Source organism: Dermacentor silvarum, chromosome 11, assembly GCF_013339745.2.
Source record: "Dermacentor silvarum isolate Dsil-2018 chromosome 11, BIME_Dsil_1.4, whole genome shotgun sequence".
In the NCBI taxonomy this organism is placed as follows: domain Eukaryota; kingdom Metazoa; phylum Arthropoda; class Arachnida; order Ixodida; family Ixodidae; genus Dermacentor; species Dermacentor silvarum.
The window spans coordinates 77,511,181-77,533,999 of NC_051164.1; the positions used below are offsets into that span (position 1 = coordinate 77,511,181).

The 22,819-nt window shown below is 44.3% G+C and overlaps 1 protein-coding gene across 1 annotated transcript in view; it reads right to left on the minus strand.

Annotated features, from left to right (window-relative positions):
* The window catches only part of LOC119433830 (protein AATF), a 41,760-nt gene that overhangs the window by 16,216 nt on the left and 2,725 nt on the right, over positions 1–22,819 (minus strand). The window contains exons 3-8 of the mRNA XM_049658357.1: positions 21,160–21,349; positions 18,655–18,740; positions 17,269–17,415; positions 15,740–15,875; positions 14,386–14,577; positions 9,105–9,210 (exon numbers count right to left, since the gene is read on the minus strand). Of these exons, the coding sequence (XP_049514314.1) occupies positions 9,105–9,210; positions 14,386–14,577; positions 15,740–15,875; positions 17,269–17,415; positions 18,655–18,740; positions 21,160–21,349 (857 nt within the window). The remainder of the gene's footprint in view (positions 1–9,104; positions 9,211–14,385; positions 14,578–15,739; positions 15,876–17,268; positions 17,416–18,654; positions 18,741–21,159; positions 21,350–22,819) is intronic.

A 22,819-nucleotide genomic window follows, 5' to 3' on the forward strand; every position in this document is an offset into this window, starting at 1 on the left:
AAGTTGGAAACATACTTTACTCGTTCAGCCCTAAATTCGCAATAACCACCGGCGACATCATTTTTTATTCTATTAAGTATCTCTTCAGTCTCTTGCGGGGAGACGTGATACAGAACAAACGAATTTGGTAAAGAACTCATATGTCCGGTTGGTTGTTGACTGCCTATAATTGCGCTATCTGCTTTCCCTGATTGTATAAAATACTCATTGAAGGTGTTAACCAAACACTGCCCTGCTATCGCATTTACATTTATCTCAATCTCTTGTATGCTGGTTGTGGCATTTTTTCTGCTTGTCAATCTGTTTAATGTTTCCCATATCTTTTTCACATTAGTTTGATGGCGAAGAAACAAACTTTCATAATAATTTTCTTTTGCTTTCTTTAGATCTGAAGTTAGTTCATTTCGAACCTTTTTGAACTCCTTAAATAGGTTTACATAGCGCGTATTAATAAAAGTATGATACATCTTGTTTTTTTCTCTTATTCTTCTGTATAATGCAGGGTTAATCCACAGTTTTCTTATTGCTTTCTTATTCTTTCGGCCACATTGTAAAGCAAACGCCTCAGCATAACTTACTTTTAACTTGTTGTAGAAGTTTTCGTAAGCATCATTAGGATCATTGCAGTCATACACGCTAGTCCAGTTTATTGCCTCCACCAACGAAAAATTTTTTTCGAGTGATTTGTCAGTTATCACTCGATACTTGCTTACTTCAAGATGTCTGTGTGTGAAGTGATCAGTAACACAAAACACGGGCAGATGATCACTTATGTCGCCAACTATCCCTCCCCCCATTAGTTTTGATATTCGTAACACAAATGTCTATGGTTGTACCTGTTTTGGGACCAATGCGCGTAGGAACCGAAACCAAATTCTCACATCCGTATGACATAATCAGACTCTTATAATGCAGTGCATACTGGTCATTAATAACCGTATTTATATTTATATGACCAACAACAAAAAAGGTAACTTGTTTGTCTGAAAAAACTGCAGCAAATGCTCAAGAAAGTCTAAGAAGTCACGTTTAGAGCATTACATCATATGCAATGTTCACTGGCTTGTGCTACATGAAGAAGAAAAGAGAACCACGCCAGCTATTCTCTGCGTTACTGCAAGCATATACAGTAATCCCTCCTTATAACGAAATAGCTTTACTTGAAGTATCGCTTCATTTGAAATTTCTTTGGTCCAGACCAATAAGCATGCATTTTAAGCCGCATTACTCGAAGTGCACGAAGAGCTTGACCCGCTTAAAGCGAAGTGGCGAGCGGAGGCATCGCTGCTGCCAAACGGTGGCGACCCTTTCATGCATGCAGTGTCAAATTAATACCTCCAACGAATTAGTCTCATGCAGGCACAGAACAGGCCACAAAAGCACCAAACCCACGACCGATGACCGCCTAGTAACGGGTACCAATCGAGTGCCGAGTGCTCCCAGCTGTTTACTGTGGAGCGAACGGAAGCTGTCAAATTCCATGGTGCAGCACACCCGAACCATTATTCTCGGTCACAATCGCATAGCTGGTGTCCCCCATGAAAGAATGCGTATGAAAAGAAAGTTTTCCTGACGCTTTGCGATGCCAGAAAACCACGGTCGCTTGGATGCCGAAAAGTGGCCAAAGGACCGCGGGCAGACTTGCACCGTAGCATTACATGGGGTGCGCTCGATGAGCAAAGTTTTACCGCTCTAAAGTGCACTTCTGGCACTGAAACGTGCCAAAAAGTACAAAAGAAGTGTCCGTCTGCTTATAAGTGCCATGTTCAATGCAAGGAGCTATGTTAATCGGGAAGACAACATTGAGGAAGCCGGTCTAGAAATTTGCTCGCCGCTCACAATATTTGGCCGGCATCGCAATAAAACACCGCCCCCAGTTGGCACTTTTCACGGTGCAAATCAACCGATAACTTGCCGAAAACACGAAAAATCCAAGCGTCACCAACGGCGAGTCAGACTGTCAACATGGCAGGTCAACGCAAGCTGGTGTTTACCCGGCAATTTTCTCGAGCCGATCATGCTCAATTCGTGCCATCCAACTTTAGACAAATGGTCTACATGCATGGTAGGGTCATTTAATTTTGTTCCTAGACATTTGTCAATGGCACGGAGGCGATGGTGCGCGAACACCGACACTCGAACCGCAGAATTAGTGCAGTGTCGTCGACAACGGTGCGCCGAACAACTCTCGTTTTGCAAACTTCACGGCTGCACACCTTGGGAAAAAATTTCCCAGTGATTATACAAAGCCCCTACTGCAAAACCGTTCAGTTTTCACGATTGTGCTGCATACCCACAATGAGCAGCTAATCGTTTTTTGAGCACAACAACCTCAGACTCGAGCCACGGTATTTGCAGCTCTCTCCAGCACGATACTCTCGTAGTCTTCCGTCACCTCCGCACCCCCCCTATAAAAGCTCACTGCTTTTCTTGCACCTGAATAAAGTTTTGCTTCACTGAATACATTGTATTTTGACTTCCTCGCAGTTGTGGTGCAATTAAAGCTCGACTGCTTTAGCTTTTCTCGAGTGGTCGCTTACATCGAATTACCACTTATAACGAATTTTTTCGCCATCCCTCTGACTTCGTTATAACGAGAGATTACTGTATACAATGTACAAACTAGAATGTAGCTGTTTACGGTATTATTTCGGCTATAGCCTGACAACATGTAAATATACACGCATGTTTACGATTCTCTTTATATCACGCTCATCAGATTTCCTTGTAGCCATCAGCGGTAAAAACGAGCACTGCCACAGTGCGGCTAGAGCTGCCGCTAACTTGTGAATGTGGTGAAACGGCCAATTTACAACGTTTCTTGTACTCTAGAATGAAATAATAATAATAATAATAATAATAATAATATAATAATAATAATAATAATAATAATTAGCAAACAAAAAAGAAAAGGTAAACAACATCTGGAATCAAACCCACACTCTTAGAGTGGAAGGCAGCTGCGCTAAAGACTAACTGAAGGTGGCGCCTTTCTGGAAGACACTTTGACCACGGTGGTTTTGACACATTGCAAGACACATTCAACTGCCTTCGCAACTATTTTTTTCTAGATCTCGGCTTGTTAAGATATTTTTCTGCTACCATTCTAAGCAAGTTATGCATAAAACCTCTGATACATTCGGATCCTGCAGTTGCTGCTTTGCTGCTTAAAGCGCCTTTATTTTCAAAACTGCGGGTGATGGCTGTGTTGACCAAGGAGGTTGGCGCTGATCTTGATGTACAGCGCTCGCGTCCGTCTACAGCATGCCGTCGCTGTAGTTTCCTGCCTGCACACACCTGCAGTGCAAGGCGAGCGTAATACAGCGCTGGTACCATTCGTGTTCGTGCCACCAAAGAAGACACCGCTGCACCTATTTCCATTGAGAACCCCTCCGCACCCCATGGGCTTCCATCCCTACAGCTGCAGCAGATGATACACATTCGCAGGTGCAAGTAGGACATTGGTTTGAACTGATGCAAACATATTTATTGAATTTGTGTATTTAATTTTTCGAGCATGCAAATTTCAAAGCATACATATGCTTTTAAAAATAAGCTTCATGAAGCAATATTTTCTAGCATTTCCAATGACATTGCATGGGTAGTCAATTGGATAGCTTGCCTGAATGACGTCACATGCGGCTGGGCACGTTCACACGCAATTCGCAGTACAAGTGCACTGATGGTGGGGTGGCGTGTATCCCTACAGGCTAGTTTGCTTCCACGGGGCAATCTGTTCCTACCTTAACTTGAATAAGAGTGTGCAACTTGTGCTTCCGACACACACACAGGCCTTTAGGGTTAGTGTTGTGATCAGTATTCAAAAACCATTCCGCAGTGCGAGTGACTTGTAACAACTTGCGAAGCAATAAATAAGTCAACTTTTGTGCCTTCGACACAGTCTTGAAAAAGCAAATTGGTAAGTTCTTACTTTTCACAATCTCGGGCAACTGTTCGAGACATGCTGAGATGTCAGAGGATCAGCTTCAGATAGGCATATTTTATATTTCGTATAATCAATACAGTCGAACCTGGATATACCGAATCTAAAGGGGATCACAAAAACATTCGATATATAGTTAATTCGATATACAGTTAAACCTGCTTATAACGAACCTGGATTCCTGGATATAACGAAGTTTTTCTATTCCCCGCCGTTACTCCATAGAAGCGCATGTATGTGAGACCTCTACGTAACGAAGTGGCAGCGGGAGACCCCCTCGATATAACGAATTTCCCCCTCCGACCACCTTGAGATTTCGCCCCAAATTTTGTCATTTTTGCGCGAGCAGCAACCGGAAGGACCTTCTCCGCCGCGACGGAATGCGAAGCGAGCGCACGTGTGCATGCGAGTGCAAGGCGGCCCTGCATCCCTCGACCCGGCGATCTTGCCGCCGCGGGCGTGACCTTTCCCCCTCCCTTCATTCAAATCTGATCCTGCCGCTTGCTGCAGCTGGCCTAGCTCGCCAAGCCGGCACTCTCTCCTTTTCCAGTTGATGTTGCCGACGCGCTGGTACACGCTGTGGCACATCAGACTCGATGAGCGTGTACGCGCACTGTCAAACGCTGGCGGCGTGTGGAAGCGCCGCTGGAGAAACGAGCGAAGTGACCTTCGTGCGGTTGTCTATCGCTTCAACGCAAACTGAGCGCTGAGAACACGCAGCACGCACAAGGCTACGAGCCACCGACGCACCTACACTGCTAGACTCTGCCCCAATGCAGATCGCTTTCAAGATACGGCCATGTATGGGTGTTCTGTGATATGGCCTGCGCGACCGCGCACCGCCGCGAAGTACGCAGTTGATGCCAGAGTACAGCACAATGCTGCCCCGCTATCCCTCCCCCCTTGCTTCCTCGCCGGTGCCTCGAGCGCAACGGAACAAGGCACGCTTCCTCCCTGCTTTTCTTGCGCGCGCGAGATTTAGACACGGTCGTCGGCTCCCCTCGCATGTTTTCACTCGCACATACAGCATACGGCGCGCGGCGACTGCGTTATCGCCCTTGGACTACGGCCACGCTAGCAGCAAAAACGCGCCATGCCACGCGAGGCAAAAGCGGCAGGAATCGGGGATCTTGCGGCGTGCCACGCAAAATGGGTTCGATACCCATTTCTGCGGCAAATGCCGCGTGCTCCGAGATGAAGAACCAATCAAGAGCGACGAGGGTGACGTCACGGAGCCATCACAACCGCACCGCCGCCGGTCCGCGCCGGGTTTTCAATCGACGATTGTCGTCTCTCGCATGAAACAACGAGTGCTCGCGGTGTTGCTCGCGCGTTCGGAGAGCGCGGGAGATCTCGCTGCCGCGCGGCGAGATGCGCGTGCCACGGTGGCCTCGCGGCAAGGCGCTGACGCGCGGCATGACGCGCGCGTTTTTTGCCACTAGCGTGGCCGTACCCTAATTATACGGAATATCTATGAGCCATAACCAATTTTAGGGTCAATACGCGTCATAGACACCATCTTTATATAGCAAATACGGATCTCAAGGGCCATACTTTTGCTGGCGGAAACCGAAAATGCGTCATACTTGTCGCCCCCGGCACTTTGGGCGGCCAATGCCATCGTCAAGCCACCAAGCCAAGCGACATGAAAAGTCAAAATGGCCGCTCGGACCGGCGCAGGGTGGCAGTTCGCAACGTATGATGAGGGAACGGTCCCACAGTTGCGATGCAACAGCGGGGTTACCAATGCAGTGGGTTCTATGGGAGCTGTGCCGGGACCGGTCGAAAACAACGTAACAGCCGGGAAAACGCAGCCCCCGGGAACGTAACAGCGAGGTTCTACTGTAACACTATACGACTCTACGACGCCATCGTGAAGCTCGCTCTTCGTTTCCGATGCCTCGCGCTTGTGCGAAACGACACGCGTCCACACATCTGGTACCTGGTGTGACATTCCAAGGATGAGTGCTTCGACAAAAACGAAAAACAGGTGCGCGTTACAATTGAGGGTGCGTTAGAATCGAGTAAATACGGTAAGCGTTTCTTTTTCAAATTTTCGTGCCGAACCTGCATATAACGAAATCCTCTTTATGACGAAGTTTTTCGAGAATTTGTCAATTTCGTTATATCCAGGTTTAACTGTATATAAAATAAAAATTTGATCCAGGAACCTTGAAGGGGGTTTTACTGCTCTTCGTTATACACAATAATTCGTTATATGTGGGTTTGATATATCTGGGTGCGACTGTATCGAACTAATTCGTGATCCCCTTCGAGTTCGATATACAGCCGAATCCCCCTGCAACGAATGCTGTTACAACGAAATTTCCGCCACAACGAAGATTTTCCGAGAACCATTCAGCTGCCCATGGAAAGTAATACTAAAAAGGTCTCTCCATAACGAAGTAGTTTTATTCGGTATTTCTGCTTCAACAAACTTTTCGAGAAGGAAACTGGGACTGAATTGAAATTGGAACTGCCGAGTAGTCAAATTGGAAGGCCCGTCTAAAGCTGTGATGATCGTATGTCCGCTTGAACTAAGTTTTCGCGAACGAAATCGAGTTAAAAGTACCGATTTACGCCACTGCCATAGCCACGCATGGTTATCCAGCGCCTGCGTGAGACTGCATGGGATCACCACAATCGCTGCCATTTTTTGTGGTGTGTGTGTCCGGTCGAAATGACTACGCCAACGAAGAAGCGTAAAATTCTCTCTCTCGAGCAGAAGGCACATATGATCGCCGAGGCAGAAAGCGGAAGGAAAAAAATTTCACAGTTTCCCCCAAAAGGCGAAGCATTGATAGCGATAGCAGATTAGTAGACAGCCATAATACGAACTAAGGATCGTAGTTTTATAGGCCGCATAAACTTGTAAACATTCGCTTAGTAAATTACCCAGCACGGTGTCACGTGCGCACAGGTGAACATGAACACATCTCGCTCGATGGCCACGGAAACTTGGTGTCAACACGCTCGAATGAGAAGGCGCGGCAACAGCAGCGAGCGAACTGACCTCTGTGCAGTCTCTCACTTCAACGCGAACTAAACGTCGAAAGCACAGTGCACATGACTCTACCTGCACTAGTTGCACTTTAAAGATGAGGCCTTGAAGATGAGGCCCCCGCAGGCACGTACTTTGTGCACAGCGCAGATTACTTTCAAGACATGGCGGCCGCTGTCAACATGATGCCAACGTCTCGTCGTCTGGGGAAAATGATGACCCACTAGACACACTGACTGCGGTGACTGCTTTCAAAGGAATGGATCCTTTTGACCTCATTTTAAAAGTTATCTGAGCCCACGACCATGACATTGTGATGGCTCTTTTAACGAACTGTGAGCGTAATGCCTTTGCTTGCCGTGAAGCGCAAGATATCCAAGCGTCATGACTGACTTCTGGAAATAAAACTTCCGGGAAGCGCAAGCTTGCCAAGTTTGCAGACTTTGTCATAAATATGCAATGAAATTGTGATAATTCCAACCGCTTTATTGCGACGGTGCATGTGCCGCAAAATGAGTGTTTCGCGATCAGCCAGGCACGTGTGTTGAGTTAGGCGTTGGCCGCAATGTACGAAAAATCTCGTAACAGCGGCGCGAAATGCATTCTCTCATGAAGTTGACACTTTATTGACCGCCTTCTGTATGTCTCAACCTTTGCCCCCACGCCATCGCGAAGGTTTCCCGGACGATGGTTTTGGTTTCGTTCGCAGCTTTGCTGTTTGGCGTACGTATATACATACTAATTTCGCGTCAACGACGTTCCGCCGCAACGAAATTTTTCGCGTGTCCCATGAATTTCGTTGTAGCGGGACTCGACTGTACAGTAGAACCCACTTATAAAGATCGCAGAAATGAGTGGTCATTATATCTATTGGATATAATGACCACATTTCAGAGCATTTATGATTTTCCGACCCTTCCTATGTAAACTGCTTCCAGATATAACAAACATTTTTTTAAATTGCCGTACTGCTACAACGAACGCTTCGAACCCAGCCACGGTAAAATGAGGGGACATGCTAAGTGCCAAAGCACAGAAGCGCGACCGAACTGGGCGCACGGCAGAGCACGCCCCGCTCCAGTCCAACTGCAACGATGGTACGGCCCTCAAGGTAAGCGAGCGACCGCCTTGCACGGATTTCTGAAGCCGCGAAGAAGGTCACACGTGGTCATGCATTTTCAAGGCACGGAGGCGTGCCATCTACAGCATAAACAGATTGGCTCGGGGCGTGCGCCAGTGTGATATCAGATGCCACGACGGCATCACTCTCGTTTTTTAGTAATTGTCCGTGCAGCACCGTATGGATTACGCCTGTTTAAATGATTTGGAACGACCATCTATGTCTTTCCACCATGGGAACAACAGCCACTCAAGCGTTCCTGTCGACGCGGCCCGAGTCGGCGAGAAGGTTGCACCACGCAGTGCCGCCACGCACCGCGGGACTGACAATCACATACTTCTGCATTTGTACTTCTGAATTTGCCTCTGCAATGATAAATTTACATGACCACTGCATTCAAATGCAAGGGAACATTACACGATTGAACACTGCGCTGCAAAGCCATACTTTCAATACAGACGTAGAGAAGTAGGACAGCGCATTCTCGCTGCACTTGTGTGTCTAATGTCCTAGTTCTTCACATCCGTGTCGAAAGCATTGCTTTGCGGCGCAGTGTTCCATCATTTCACAAAACCAACTGGCCCACTATAACACATTAGTATTGAAACATTTCATAATAGCAACGTATCAAATGAGAACATAATACATAGGTGTCAATGGGCTTTAGAGGTCGGAACCACGAAAACACAATGTAGTAGCCAGGAAAACGCAACAGTGAGGAACATATCAACTGGGTTCCATTGTATCTGGTACCTTAATAAAACTACTGTTGGTAACCTAAGAACTTCATACAAGCTCTGCCCCGAAACAACTCTGTACCTGCCTTCCGTGCCTATGCACTCCAAAACATGATTCCGAAGGGATGCTGACATTGAAAGGGATTTGCCTCCACCATGACACCACGAGAATGAGAGAACAGAAGTGGCTGGTGTATCTATACAAATCTCCTTTAGATTAGACCGCAGTGCATTAACTACTGCTTTCATGGCTTTTCACTGGCTATGGTAATTTGACAGAGATTTGATGCTGTGTACACTTACATGCTCAATCTGTTTGACAGGGGACTGCTCGAGGGAGGCGAAACTGCGGCCAACTTTTCCCGACAGGAGTCGTGTCCTCTCGTACCACTTCTCAATGGTGGCATTCCTGCAATGAAAACAAATGCAGTCGTCTGAATGAAACTGTTTTGTTAGCAGCTGCTTCGGGTTGTGCTGGCACGATTTTCGTTGGTCCACTGTCACTACAGTAGACCCATGTTCGCATAGTCATGGCAGTCCAAGTTAGCGGACTAAATTTACCCGTTTCCTGTGGCGTTCAGTGGGAGTAAACATTCTTTGTGGGCAGCAGGTTTCTGGCAAGTCAGGTCAGCTTCCTTTAGGGTGGCAAAACTATGAATAATTTTTGTAGTAAGACTGGGGATTATCATCGTAATCATCGGACATCTTTCTTAATATAACTTAATACATGTGTGCGTGCACTGTGCATGCAAATATAGTCTAGATTGTACAATGGTGCATTACGTTATTTGGTGAAATGTGCAATAGTTACATAATGAGTTGGGAATGCACTGCACAGCAACTGAGTGTAGCCTGAACGGTAGCTTGTCCTCTGCACTAGCCATGTGCACAAAGCATGTCCCAGAGCCGAAAGCACTCTTCTTGACACAGTGTGCTGGTGGAGGAGTTAAATTGTGGTGTTTAACGTAGAAAAACTGCGCAGTGGATTGTGAGAGATGCTGGAGTGGAAGGTTATTAACCTCTCCTAGCCTGTTGTTGCAATTTCGCGACATACAGAATCTGAGCTCATAAATCCAAACGAAACGCTTAGCCCTTTGATTGAGGTGATGATTACATGTTTCAGTTTGCTTCTAGTTGCAGCTTCTGACTCTAGATGGCCTGTGTGTACTCTTGATTTTGAGGTGCCAATGCTTGCACTGGAACTGTGGCGTGCATGCACGCCACATTTCTGGGGAACTTTCTGCAATATTTTTGTCATTTCCTGCAGTATCGAAAGGGTTAAGCGAGAGAAATCCTGATTTTGGTGTCATGTGTGGTCATCAAGCAAACGTGCATCGCATATTTCCATTTTGTCAAGGGCGCAGACACATGACAGATACGCTGTGTTTTCCTGACCGTCGTGCGCATGCGTCAGTTGTGATAAAAAAATCTGGGGACTGCGCCTTGCTACTGTGGAGGATGACGTGCTTTGCTCCATTTGTCCACCGTAGCTGAGCTGCACTGTGCAAACGTGGCTAAATACTCCAGAATAAGGTCTTGCTATTGCTCTGCTCGTGGTTATGTGGCGTAGCAGTCACAGCACTGTGCTCGTAATTGGGAGGTCCATCGGTCGATTCGTGTGCGTGATATTTTCTTTTTGTTTTTATCCTTTCTATCTAGATACATTATTATTGTTTCCCTCTTTCACTTCTGCAGTAGTTGCTCTTATGCTTCACCACCACGCCCGCCCGATATGGAGGATTCTTTCCAAGGGGAACGAAGTAACCCGGCTTGCAGCGCAGGGGGCCAGGTTGGGTAGATGCCACTTTTGCGGCCGCCAACTGGTGAATTGACACATTGTTTCTGTGAATTTGTTATATTCTATACTTGCTCATTACAGGCTCTCTATCGGCCCCTGTGATCCCGTTTGGACGCAAGTTAAGCACCGGTTCTCACGTAGTGCACACTGCCATCGGCTGCGGGTGCACGGAGCAAAGCGTGTCCTCCTCCGTAGTACCTAGGCGCAGTCCCTAGATATTTCCCTCACAACTCACACAAGCTTCGGGAAATGCTGCTCGGGAAGTTCTGCTCGGACACGACGGACTTCATTCGCATAACAGCATGCTAGCTGCTCCCATTGCCTGCGTTGCTGTTTCGCCAGTTTCACGACAATATGAGCAAGCCAAGTTGAAATCAGAAGCAAAAGACCATCCCAATGAAACATAAGGATAATATCGTAATGGGTTCACGTTAAGGTGTCAATAGTTCCATGTTGCACACACCGACGAGTCTTTTGTTGTTGTTTTATTCAACTTTCATCACATATGCGGCCGCGTAGTGGTTCGGCGGCCCACGGAGCCATAGTCTTTTTTGCATGTTCGAAGTTATGCATACCATTGGGAATATACTGCAATAAAGGGCGATAGTCAGTATAACAAAGTAATGGATATAAAGAAGTAATTTCGGCTTACCCTTCAACTTAATTATAACGAGGTTCAAGTGTATATGTACTCCCTGATTCACTCGCTGGCTATTTCTCGCAAGAGTCAGATTTAGCCAAAAGCAATGTTGCTTCCAAACACAGAAACGCATACATGAAAGCGTCTCGTAAACGAGCGCATGTCTGGTTAATGTTAATGCCTGGTTAAATCTGTGTGTGGCCACTGTACATTCATAACAGGCTGCTGCCTTGTTTGCTAGCATCCTTATTTCGTCATTTCACAGATGGTGTAGTTTTTAAAGTGAGAACTTTTGCTAAGTGTACTTTGCTAATTCTTACCCCTGTACTAAAACAAAATAAGCAATCATTGTTGGCATGCTAAAAATCAAGGAGCAATCGAGAAATTACACATTCACAATAAAGCAACAGTATATAGATCAGTAAAGCGTATCTTGCTTGCAGCACAAGCTGCACCCACAATATACAGTAGACTTCCATTAATTCAACTTTGGTTAATTCAATCCCAAATGAAGGTCCCGGCTGGTGCCCATACATTTATGTAGGCCCAAACTTCCGTTATATTAATCTCGAAATTGGCCTTCGCCAAATAATTCGAACTTGACTGACCATCTTCACTGCAATACAGCCTTGCTATGCAGTGAAGTATATGCACTTTATTGCGGTAAAGCATATCAAGAATGGAAAACGACCACTGTCACGAGACTTAGTACACATGCCTTCATTATACAGGCATGCACGCGCCATCTCTGGTCAGAGTGTGTGCAACTAGACACCTAATAAGCATACTGGCAGCTATTCAACTCTGTTTCTGACATTGGCTATTTGGGGGCTAGTACGCATTTTCCGATTATAAGCGCACGTACACGCCGTGCCCCAAGAAGCGCAGAAAAACCATCTTTGTTTTGGGAAAGCTAGCAAAAAGGAAGGTGGTAAGATAAAAATACTCCGAAAGCTGAGGGGACGTTTAAAGCCAACAAAGGGGGAGGGGGTCTATCTAAAACTCCAAAGGCCTGCCAGTAAACTTATTAGGCATCTCAACGCTCGTACTGTGACTGGAGATGGTGCATGTGCATGTGTAAATTAAGCAACACCTACTATGTCCCACAACTGTGGCACATTCCCCGCTTGGTATGCTTCACCGCATAATACCACTGTATTGCAGCGAAGCTAACTCTGAAGGCAAATATTGCTAAGTGAATCGATAGCGGGTTTCGACGTTTTTAATGCCCCCATGTCGCAGAAAATCCGGCATGCGTCAGTGTCGACTTCGGCGTTAAGCATCAGCGTCTGGCGGAAATAATCATGCCGAACCACATCATACCGAAGCACTCCAACCACACAGGCCCTCCGCGTGCCGCAAGCTCTTAATGAACAAAAATGGAATTTCTCAAAGTAAAATCCGTCAGAAAAATCGTAAAGTACGACTTAACCACAACCTACAGGAGTGATAGCACCGGATTGGAATTTGAATATATGAGAAAAAAGCCTGATAAGCAGCCAGGGATCTTTGAATGCTATCACGTTCCACTCTTAAAGGCGAAGCTTAAGCGTCCTCCAATTCTGATGGTGTTTCGCGGTACTTTGGTTCTAGGCAACATTGAGGGGAATGTTTAAAAACGAGCCTTTCTAAATTTTGGACACACGCGCACCTCGGGGTAACAGCAAACAAATAATAAAATAACCAAAAAAGGTCCTAGCGCCTTCACATTTTGATATAAGGCGGCTTAACTTGCTCCTTTAAAATGTATTCCCAGCAATGCATTTGTGTTTAAATGTGAAGCCGACTTTAAGGGGATTAGTGTAAGCTTGGTCTTTGTAAGCTGGCTTTCTCACATAGTGTGTTGCAGTGAAGCCTATTCATAAAGAAAAATGTGGTGCGAACGGAGCCCAATAACGCTATCACGTTCCACTCTTAAAGGCGAAACTTAACTGTCCTACAATTTTTTCTGCCTTTTGTATAATTCGACCCGCCGGATAATTCAACTATAGTCAGGTACAACTTAAGAAGACAGGAGAGGCTCCGCCCAGATGACTGAAGCGCAGCAGCCAATTTCCTCCGCGACTAAAGAAATAGCCCCGCTGACGCGACTCGCCACGGCTTGAAGCGCGGGCTGCCATGTTCTCCGTCGGCGGGGACACCGGCCGTCCGGCTCATGACGCAAGTCTTTAGTGCGGGCCCATTGGTGGAGGCTCGTATGCATCCGCCTTTGAGGGGGCAAATGCCGCTGCCTTCTAAAGTTGAACCCGACTATAGTTTTGTCGGTCCCACCACAATCGAATTCGACTGTATTGCTTAACTCTACTCTGTTCTTTGATGTGTTTTGAATGTGCTTTTAAAGATAACATTGATGTGATTTAGCGTGGAAGCTTGGGCGTGTTGGTGATTCATTGCCGAAAACACAGCGCAAAAAAAACACACGGACACGAGAGAGCGACACGCACACAGCGCTGACTTGCAACAGTTTATTCATGAATACATGAGGGAAGAAATATATATGGCTCTGCCATGCGCAACATGTGAATAATTAGCAAAACACTGCAGCATCATTTCGAATGATGATAATGATAGCCACGTGCTAACAAAGCATACTGGCTGTTTGTCATTCAAATGTTGTTAAGATATGCGATTTCTCGAGATGAAAGTGCAATAGAAGGTGAACTGACGCACGAACTATCGAATTTCCTTATAAAATCTGCCTCAATGATCTGCCTCAGATCATCTGCCTCAGACACGTGAAATCATTGAGGCAGATTTTATAAGGAAATTCGATAGCTCGTGCGTCAGTTCACCTTCTATTGCACTTTCATCTCGAGAAATCGCATATCTTAACAACATTTGAATGACAAACAGCCAGTATGCTTTGTTAGCACGTGGCTATCATTATCATCATTCGAAATGATGCTGCAGTGTTTTGCTAATTATTCACATGTTGCGCATGGCAGAGCCATATATATTTCTTCCCTCATGTATTCATGAATAAACTGTTGCAAGTCAGCGCTGTGTGCGTGTCGCTCTCTCGTGTCCGTGTGTTTTTTTTGCGCTGTGTTTTCGGCAACATTGATGTCCTGGTTATACACTTATATATGACAGCTTTTCGCTCGTAAAAGCTTTACCCATCAAAAAAGGACATCTAGTCTACATACCTGTAAGGTTCAAACTTCTTCCAGAACTCTGCAGCTGATGCTATGCAAGCGTCCATTTTCCGGCACTTTGATGCTTTCTTGGGATGTGCCTGTTCTGCAGCCTTCCTCTTGGCAGAATCAGCTTCGGACGGCTCGCCTTCGGCCTCGTCGGAACTTTCCTCGGCTTCAGTGTCACTGGGAATTTCTTCATTTCTGTCGGAACAATGGCAAGGCTTAAAGAACACACCGTCAACTCGCATTTCTTGGGATAACAAGCTTCTGCTGAAATCTTGAGAACCTTAATTACCGTACCTGTACAAAAACAGCATGAGAGTTTTTGTGTGTGTGAATACCAGCTTCCATTATGTTCAGAACCATGCTCTGAATACAACGCAAGTTTGTTTTTTTCTCGGCTCTACGCTTCAAAATGCAGGCTAGCTCAACCTAGAAAAAAGCCAACATTTTGGTGTTCAACCTTGACATCTCAGGTGGCATGCAGACATGCATGCAAATAAGAGGGCACATAGCATTGGCAAGGAAGCAGGTCAGGTGCACAAAGAACACCAAAGAAGGTGACACTACAAACTGCCTTCTCTCCTAACATGATGCCTGCCAACACAGCCTCTCCTATGCAAAATCAGCTGTTTGTATGCTTGCCACTTGACCTCTAGTGTTTCAGAATAGCACATCACAGCCATTCAAGTGGGCGATCTGTTAACAAGATGTGTGCAGGTGTAGCAATGCAGTGCAATGCAAAAATGCATCACTGTACGAGATCGCATGTCATATCATACCTAATCATTCTATGTATAAGTATACATATTTATGGACACTTTACTCATGCTTATTAAATAACGCATGCATTTATCACAATTTCAAACTACTTTCAAACTTTTCTTTTTCTACTTTCCTGGTCATTAAATGTGTGTCATCACATTACACTCATGGTCATGCTTAATGCACCTGACAACATACTGCATTCACCTTTTTTTCTTCGCTCCTGCATACAGAAACAGTTGCAATAAATGACACCCCCGAAACTTTCCCTTCTTTTGTGTTTCAAGAAGCAAAGATGGTCACCGCATGCAATTGCAAATGCTTGTTCTAGGTTCACAAGGTGCAACCAACAAGCAGCAAACTTCATCATCATCAGCCTATTTTTATGACCACTGCAGGACGAAGGCCTCTCCCTGTGATCTCCAATTACCCCTGTCTTGTGCTGATTCCAACTTGCACCTGCAAATTTCCAACTTGATCACCCCACCTAGTTTTCTGCCGTCCTAGACTGCACTTTCTTTCTCTTGGCCCTCATTCTGTAACTCTAATGGTCCACCGGTTATCTACCCTATGCATTACAAAGTTGCAGCAAACTTACTCAGAGTCAATTTGATTGTCGCCATTTTCTTTGTCACCAGCATTCGAAAAGAGACTTCGGATCTCGGGATAGGAATCCCTTAGCTGTTCCTGAAGGGTGAGGAGTTGGTGCATGACAAGCTCAACGCTGCTCTTGGCTGCATTGAGAAAACGGAAAACAAGAATATCAGTTTATCCCATATAAGAAAGCGCAGGAAAGCACAAAATCTTTCTTTCATTCGCTCGATATCATCAGTGGACATATTTTACTCCATGTATCCTACAAAATGATAATATGACTACCGAGTCTGTCAATGCCAGAAGTTGCCAGTCTGTATGTCCAAGAAAGTTGCACAAATTCTGTTAATCCTACCATGTCACAATTTACAGCAAGAAAGGTGCAGTAGTTACCTGAATAATGCTACTGCTAATACAAACAGAGGTATATTATGAACAATCAGGGCCTACAACACAACTAGAACCTCGACAAAAACAAAAACATCTTTATGTTTATGACAATACAACAGAAGACGAAAGAGAAGGTGCAACCAAGCAACCAATATGGTTTAATGATGGTCACCGCAGAAAAAAAAAGTTGGGTGATTTAGCCATCTCGACTGGGTCTATTCGGGTCTCGGGACTGCTCAAAAGTTGAAACTGTCCCACCAAACTCGAGACAGTCGGCAACCCTCATTCCAGCTTGTAGACAGACTTTTGCCAAATTTATCTGTCAGTCTAGCTTGGCAATCCATTCTTTATTTAAGTCGTCAACAATATTGCTCATCCATATCATTTTGTTTATAGTAAATGCCTTTTGTTTACCCTTCATGCTTAGACATTGTAAAGCCTCCAATACAAGGCAATAAATGAAATAATTTTCTTGTAACATGAACATGACCGAAAAATGCAAAATTAAGGGGACACTAAAGGGAAGCATTAAATCAGTTTGTTCCGATAAAGTATTACTTCAAAACTTTAATTAATTTCAGAATAACAGGTTGATTATTTTATGAGAAAATGACGCTAAAAGTTGCAATTTTTCTGCAATTTCACGCCAATACCTCCCGTACGTGAGCATTAAGTCATGGATGTCAAAGTACTCTCTCGAAATTGAGCCTATATTTGCTAACAAAAAATTAACTAGGCTTCAGTAGACGCCGTCAAAATCCCTGAGATCATGGCGAACTGGCAGGTAAACTTTAAGGCAGCAAAAAAGCTAACCGTCTTTCCTTTTTTTTTTTTTTCGTCTTTCCTGGTTACAAAGCCTCTTCTTACAGTAAGACTGATTTTTTTTTTTGTTTCTTTTGCAGTCTAAAAGGCCTACTTACTAATACAGCTAAACTTAGCTTTGGCTGTGGTTATGTTAGAGTTACACAACCGATAAATCTAATAACAAGCCTTGTGATTTTCTCTCTTTTCAGTGACTGTTGGCACCTTTGTGGCAGCTGTCATGTGTTATGCACATGCTAAATATTAGGAGACCGCTTTGTACACTTGCTAGTGAAAGTGAACCAGATCAAAGTACGCAAGCGTAGCGAGCATTGTCACCACCTTGTCCAATGAGGTTGCCGTTCTTCTTGTCCTGCTCCAGGGCGGCCGACCGAAACAGGGGATACTGGTCATGCTTCGGAAACTGGTTGGCCAGCACTAGCAGCTTCTGCAACTGGATCCTCAGCTCTAAGACGCTGTCCCAGATCTCTGCACACAGAGAGAGCACGGCAGCCGATGCCAGTCACTTTAGCCAAAAAAAACTTACGTTTCGATTAAAGGTCATGAAACAATTCCATGCATGTGAGAACATTTAGAACTTGCAGCAGAGTTTAGTGAAATTAAAGGAAGATAATTGAATTAAATTGAATTCTGGCATTTTACATGCCAAACCACGATTTGATTATGAGGCACACCGAAGTGGGGGACTCTGGATTAATTTTGACCATGTGCCCTTAGAGCACAGAACATGGGCGTTTTTCCATTTCGCCTCCATCAAAATGCGGCGGTGGCCGGGATTTGATCTCATGGCCTCATGCGTAGCAGCGCATCACCATAGCCAATAAGCCACTGCGGCAGGTAAAGGAAACAAAACTACTGTGGCGTCTTGAATAGGTGGGGGATAAAATGGGTATTCTATACACTACACCTTGAATTAGGTAGACACTCTTGTGTGTTACAGTAAAACTCCTACAGATGCTATGTGCTCAAGTGTGCACGTCAAGGTAGTGCATCAAAATCAAGGGCACTGATGAAAGTAATGATATGCATACATCTTGAAACACTTCACATTGGACCTGTACTGCAAGTTTGAATAATATGTTGAAGGTGTTTTAGTAAAATGAGTCAGAAGATACACGTCTAGGTGTTTGCTCTTGATGCCAATGTGTCATTATGTCGTGAGTTCACTTCTTTGGTTTTTGCAGTGTTTTACATCCAGCTAATATCTTGAGTAGCTCAACGGGTGCTATTCCAAGCATGCAACACATGAAATAGTTGATGGTCTCATCTCTGATCTTCTGCATAGAGAGTTTCCACATAGAGTACACATTCTCTAAACTCAAAAAAAAAACACTGAAGAATTCAAAATTCTTAATTTGTTATGCTGCAGTATGCCTTTTATGATTTTGAAGATGCAAAAAATGTGAAACTAAATTTTTAATGGTCAGAGCCAATTGACGTCTGAAGAGGATACGGCAAATGAGATAAGTACACGCATTCTCTAAGGAAGGGGTTCCAAAACTCGGTTTCGCGAGTGGACAAAACATATCCAGCTCCATCCCCCCTTCGGTGGATTTTTACATTAGAATTTCAATCAATGCAACAATTAAAACCATCCCATCCACATCAAAAAAAGGGGGGGGGAGCATCTCCAAGGCCAGAAGGTTTGGAAACCCCTGCTGTAAGACATGCCAGCTTGTGTCACATGATGTCAATGTCAAAACTCACGCAGTTGGGAATGGACTGCCTTTCCCTTTTTGACTTCAGCTGCAACATCTACAGTCGAAAAGTTATCCACTCCGGCCGCCTCAGAGCTGAAAATAAAAATAAAATTTAAGATCAACTGTCATAAAAAATTGAACTCAATTCTCCCTCACTATGAACAGGACTTTGTTTATTGTACCCTCAGGGCCATTTGGCATTACAGAGGGGAGTGTTTTTTTCCCAGCCAATAGATAAACAGGAAGCAGCCAGTATAGTTAGATTAGGTATATAGTGGAACTCCTAATTATAAAGTGTTAGTTAAAATTTTACAAAGCTTGTGGTTATCATAAACAGAGTAAACATCAGCGAGAAAGTGTTGATTTGAACTAGTTGGTAATTCATGATAACAGGTTAAGTAAGAGAAAAGATTATATCAAAATTTTCTGGCTTCTTTTGTAAACTGGAAAGCAGTGCTCACCCTGCCTTATTTTCATTCTTATCTTTTACTCGTACTACTAATCTGTTACAACCAGTGCGAAGTAACACTCCTGTGATAGATGAAGAAAAAAATCAATGAAAAAAAAAAATTAAACCCAACTGTCGATGACTGTCAACAGTAATGCTAAAATAGCATTGAATCAATATAGCGACACAATGTATTGCACCCGTCGAAACGAGTTATGTATGAGGCACGTACTGGAACAGGATTCCTCTTTTGCACTTCCCTACGACCACTCATTGCCATCTAGGGCTGATGCCGCAAAGTCTGTGCATAGCTTCCAAATTTTACATGGCGTGCCGGTGCATGCGAACGGTGAAAATTGTTACTTCGCTTGCCGCACTCAGTGGCACATACTCAGCAATCCAAGCTGGCGAGAGGTTCACTGAAAAGTGGCAAATACCCAGTGTATTCACGGCGCAGCTCGCTAAAGCATTGGCGTGAAAGGCGTTCATTGAAAGCGGCCCATAGCCAATTCATTTCTGGCGCAGCTTGCTAATGCGGCGTGTTGCCGTCCTTGAGGAACCCTTGTGACGTGGGTTCGATTCCCCTCAGCATAAAAGAAATTTGAGGGATCTTTTCTGTTATTTTAGAGCCGGCACATAACAGGATGTAACTTCGTTTGCAAGGATGATCAATACAATGGGATATGTACTGTGGACAAAGCAGTGGTTGGTCATGTAGAAAACAATCGTTCCTGAAAGGAAAACAGTGTTATCCACCCAAGTGGAGCATGGAGCTACAAAGGAAACCCATGCCAGTTTCTCAGAAAGAAACCTTCGCTGTTGCAGGGAAAATCTATCCTGGCCCGGGGATCAAACCTGGGACCAATGTCTTTCTGGGGCAGTAGGTCTACCATCTGAACTAACCAGGAGGCTAACAGATTGTAGACTGAGGCCGAATTAATCAACAACTCGAAGCACAGAGAGATTGAATATTGTCACGTTGTAGTGATGTTGAAGAATAAGATTAGCAGACAACAAATAGAATCAGCTACAATAATCTAGAATGTTCTGATACATGCAGGCACATCTTGCGCCGAGCGATAACAACTAGCTTTTGTTAGCCAGTGAATAGTGGTCACTGGAAAAAGATAAACAAGTACACATGTCAATATGGCATATCATTTCTGTGGACGCCTACAAGGTGTAGAAAGTTTCATGAAGGGAAAATTGTCATCCACTTGACTGTAGCATGAAGCTACAAAGGAAACCTACCCATATGGTAGAACCCCCTCATTCCTCTCCTATTTGTTGTTTTCTATGCCTAACTTCTCAATTTGTGAAGGCATACGATGCTTTCATTATCAAGTGAACAGGCTTCTGTTACTCAAGAGATGACGTTGACACATTTGGATTTTTTGCTGTGCTTCCAACACACTTAACTTGATAGTTTCCTTCACCCCAGCTGTCATCACAGGTAGGATAGAAATGAGTGAGGCTGCAAACACGTCTTGTTCTTGTTGGCAAGTACGCAGAGCGGTTAAAAAAAAGTATTTAAAAAATCAAGAGTGTCCTGCAAATGCTACATATCTTATCTCTGAAGTGTCAAACACAGCACTAGTGCCACATGCAGTCTTGTTGTTTTGTAACACTTGCTTTCTAAACGAAATTGTAAAACTTAAATATGTACATTGATTTTTTTTTTTTTTAGCTGTTTGTTGATTGTGAAGGAGCAGTGCACCAAATGCATGCAAAGCAAACCACAGTGTACAACATGTTTAAATCCACTGCCGGAAATGACTGCAGTGTGCTGCCGCCGTTGGCACGGAAAAGATGCATTTCTAAAGCGGAGTGAAATAAATAACCCTGATCTCAGAGCTGTTGCGAGAGTTGAGGCATTGCCATATCACACTATGCAAACAACCAACAACAGCTACATGCTCAATCTGTACTACAGAACCTGTGTGTCAGGAGCACCGCCGTTGAACAGCACCGCCGTCACACAGCAAACAAAACCCACAGTCTTGAGATAAACAGCCCGAGTCCTTATAAAGTACTCTGCTCATCTGCAGCAACTGCTATTCTGACCTTTTTTGGTGAGAGGTGGATGTTGCACCGTCAAGGAGAGTATCCTCTTCACTGTCATGCTCTTCGTCCTCCTCGTCATCCAACTCATCTTCATCGTCGCTGCCTTCAGATGCCGATGGCTCATGCTCCGCGTTCTTTGCATTCTCCTGTCCATCTTTGTCACCACTGCTGCCCAAATCTGACATGTCATCTCGTCATCTTCGTTGCTTTGCAAGTCCCCATCTAGGTATGTGAGGAAAGTATATTACGATAGCCAAAAAAAAAGAAATTGTGAACATCTCCATATAGAAAAACAGGAACAAGTCATAGTACAATCCCAAACATACATGGAAACCAACTAGAGGTGAAATTCGGGCTAGTTGGTCATTCATGATCGTCAAATACCAACGCGTAAAAAACAAGGGACAAACGTGCACGTCTCTCTACGCCTGTTCCTTGTTTTTTACGCGCTGATATTTGACGCTCATGGAAGCCAAGCACACATAAAGTATGTTTCAGCCCAGGTTAAATGAAGCTCATTAAATTTGTGAACAGATAGATTACCACAAAGAGCCATTTTCAAGAATCTTGAAACACAAGCATATTGGAGACCTTTATCTTTGCTCTGACAGGACCTTTCCTGTACAGGAAACAAACCCAGATCATCAATTAAATTTTTTGAAATATACAAACAGCAGGCGAAGCTCGTCTAGACATCTTTCCTTCCCTGGATCTAGGCTTCCTGACATGCACAATGTATGCCACTAGAAATGTCGCTGACAAAATCTAAACAACTAGCCTCTGCTTTGCTGCTGTTAGCACTGCCAATATTAAAGATGATGGTGTTCACTACAGATATTGTTCAGATGTCAGCAAATTTCTCACAATAAACTGTCAAAGTCGAAAACGTAAAAGTGCAACAAAGCCATTGGCAATCAGTTTTAAAATGTGTCAACATTTTTTTAGGCATGGCCATCAAACAGGGGCACAAACTCTTGTGTTCTAATAAAAAATGGTTTGAAGAGCAAGTTTCTTATGAAGAGATCTGCAATAAAACACTAGCAGACACTTAAGCCTAAACCCTATGAGAGCGATTTTATGCGCAACAGCGATGAGCGACGGCTTCGAGCGACGAAATCAGTCAAGTACTACAGACTGTCGCATGAACAAGCAAATGACCGAATTCTGATACGTGCAAGGATAAGAACCTACTGCAATACGTTCAGAAATATTTTATGCTGCTCTTTACTGTAAAACATATCAACCTAATTTATTAAAGCATGTGCCAAGCCAGTTTCGGCATGTTTTGCTGCCCTGATACTGACAACACCGGGGATACATCACTCAAAGTTGTCGCTCGCCTGGGCTTCAACTTGTAGCTGACGAGTAGATGCAACAGCCATCTCTATCGCATCGCTTGTCGCATTTTCATGGGGGTTTATACTATAACGATGGCATAAAGTAGGGGTGCGTGAATGATTATAAATTGCTTAAGATGAATTGAATATTGTCCTATTCAATTCAGTTTTCTAATCGGATAGCCAGTATTCACAAATCGAGTACTTTTCTAATACTTCACATCATTAACTTTAAACGATCAAAACCGAAAATGCCACAAAAATATGATGAATTTTACTCTGGCCATAGAGGACATAAATACCTAGAAGTTGCATAATAAAAC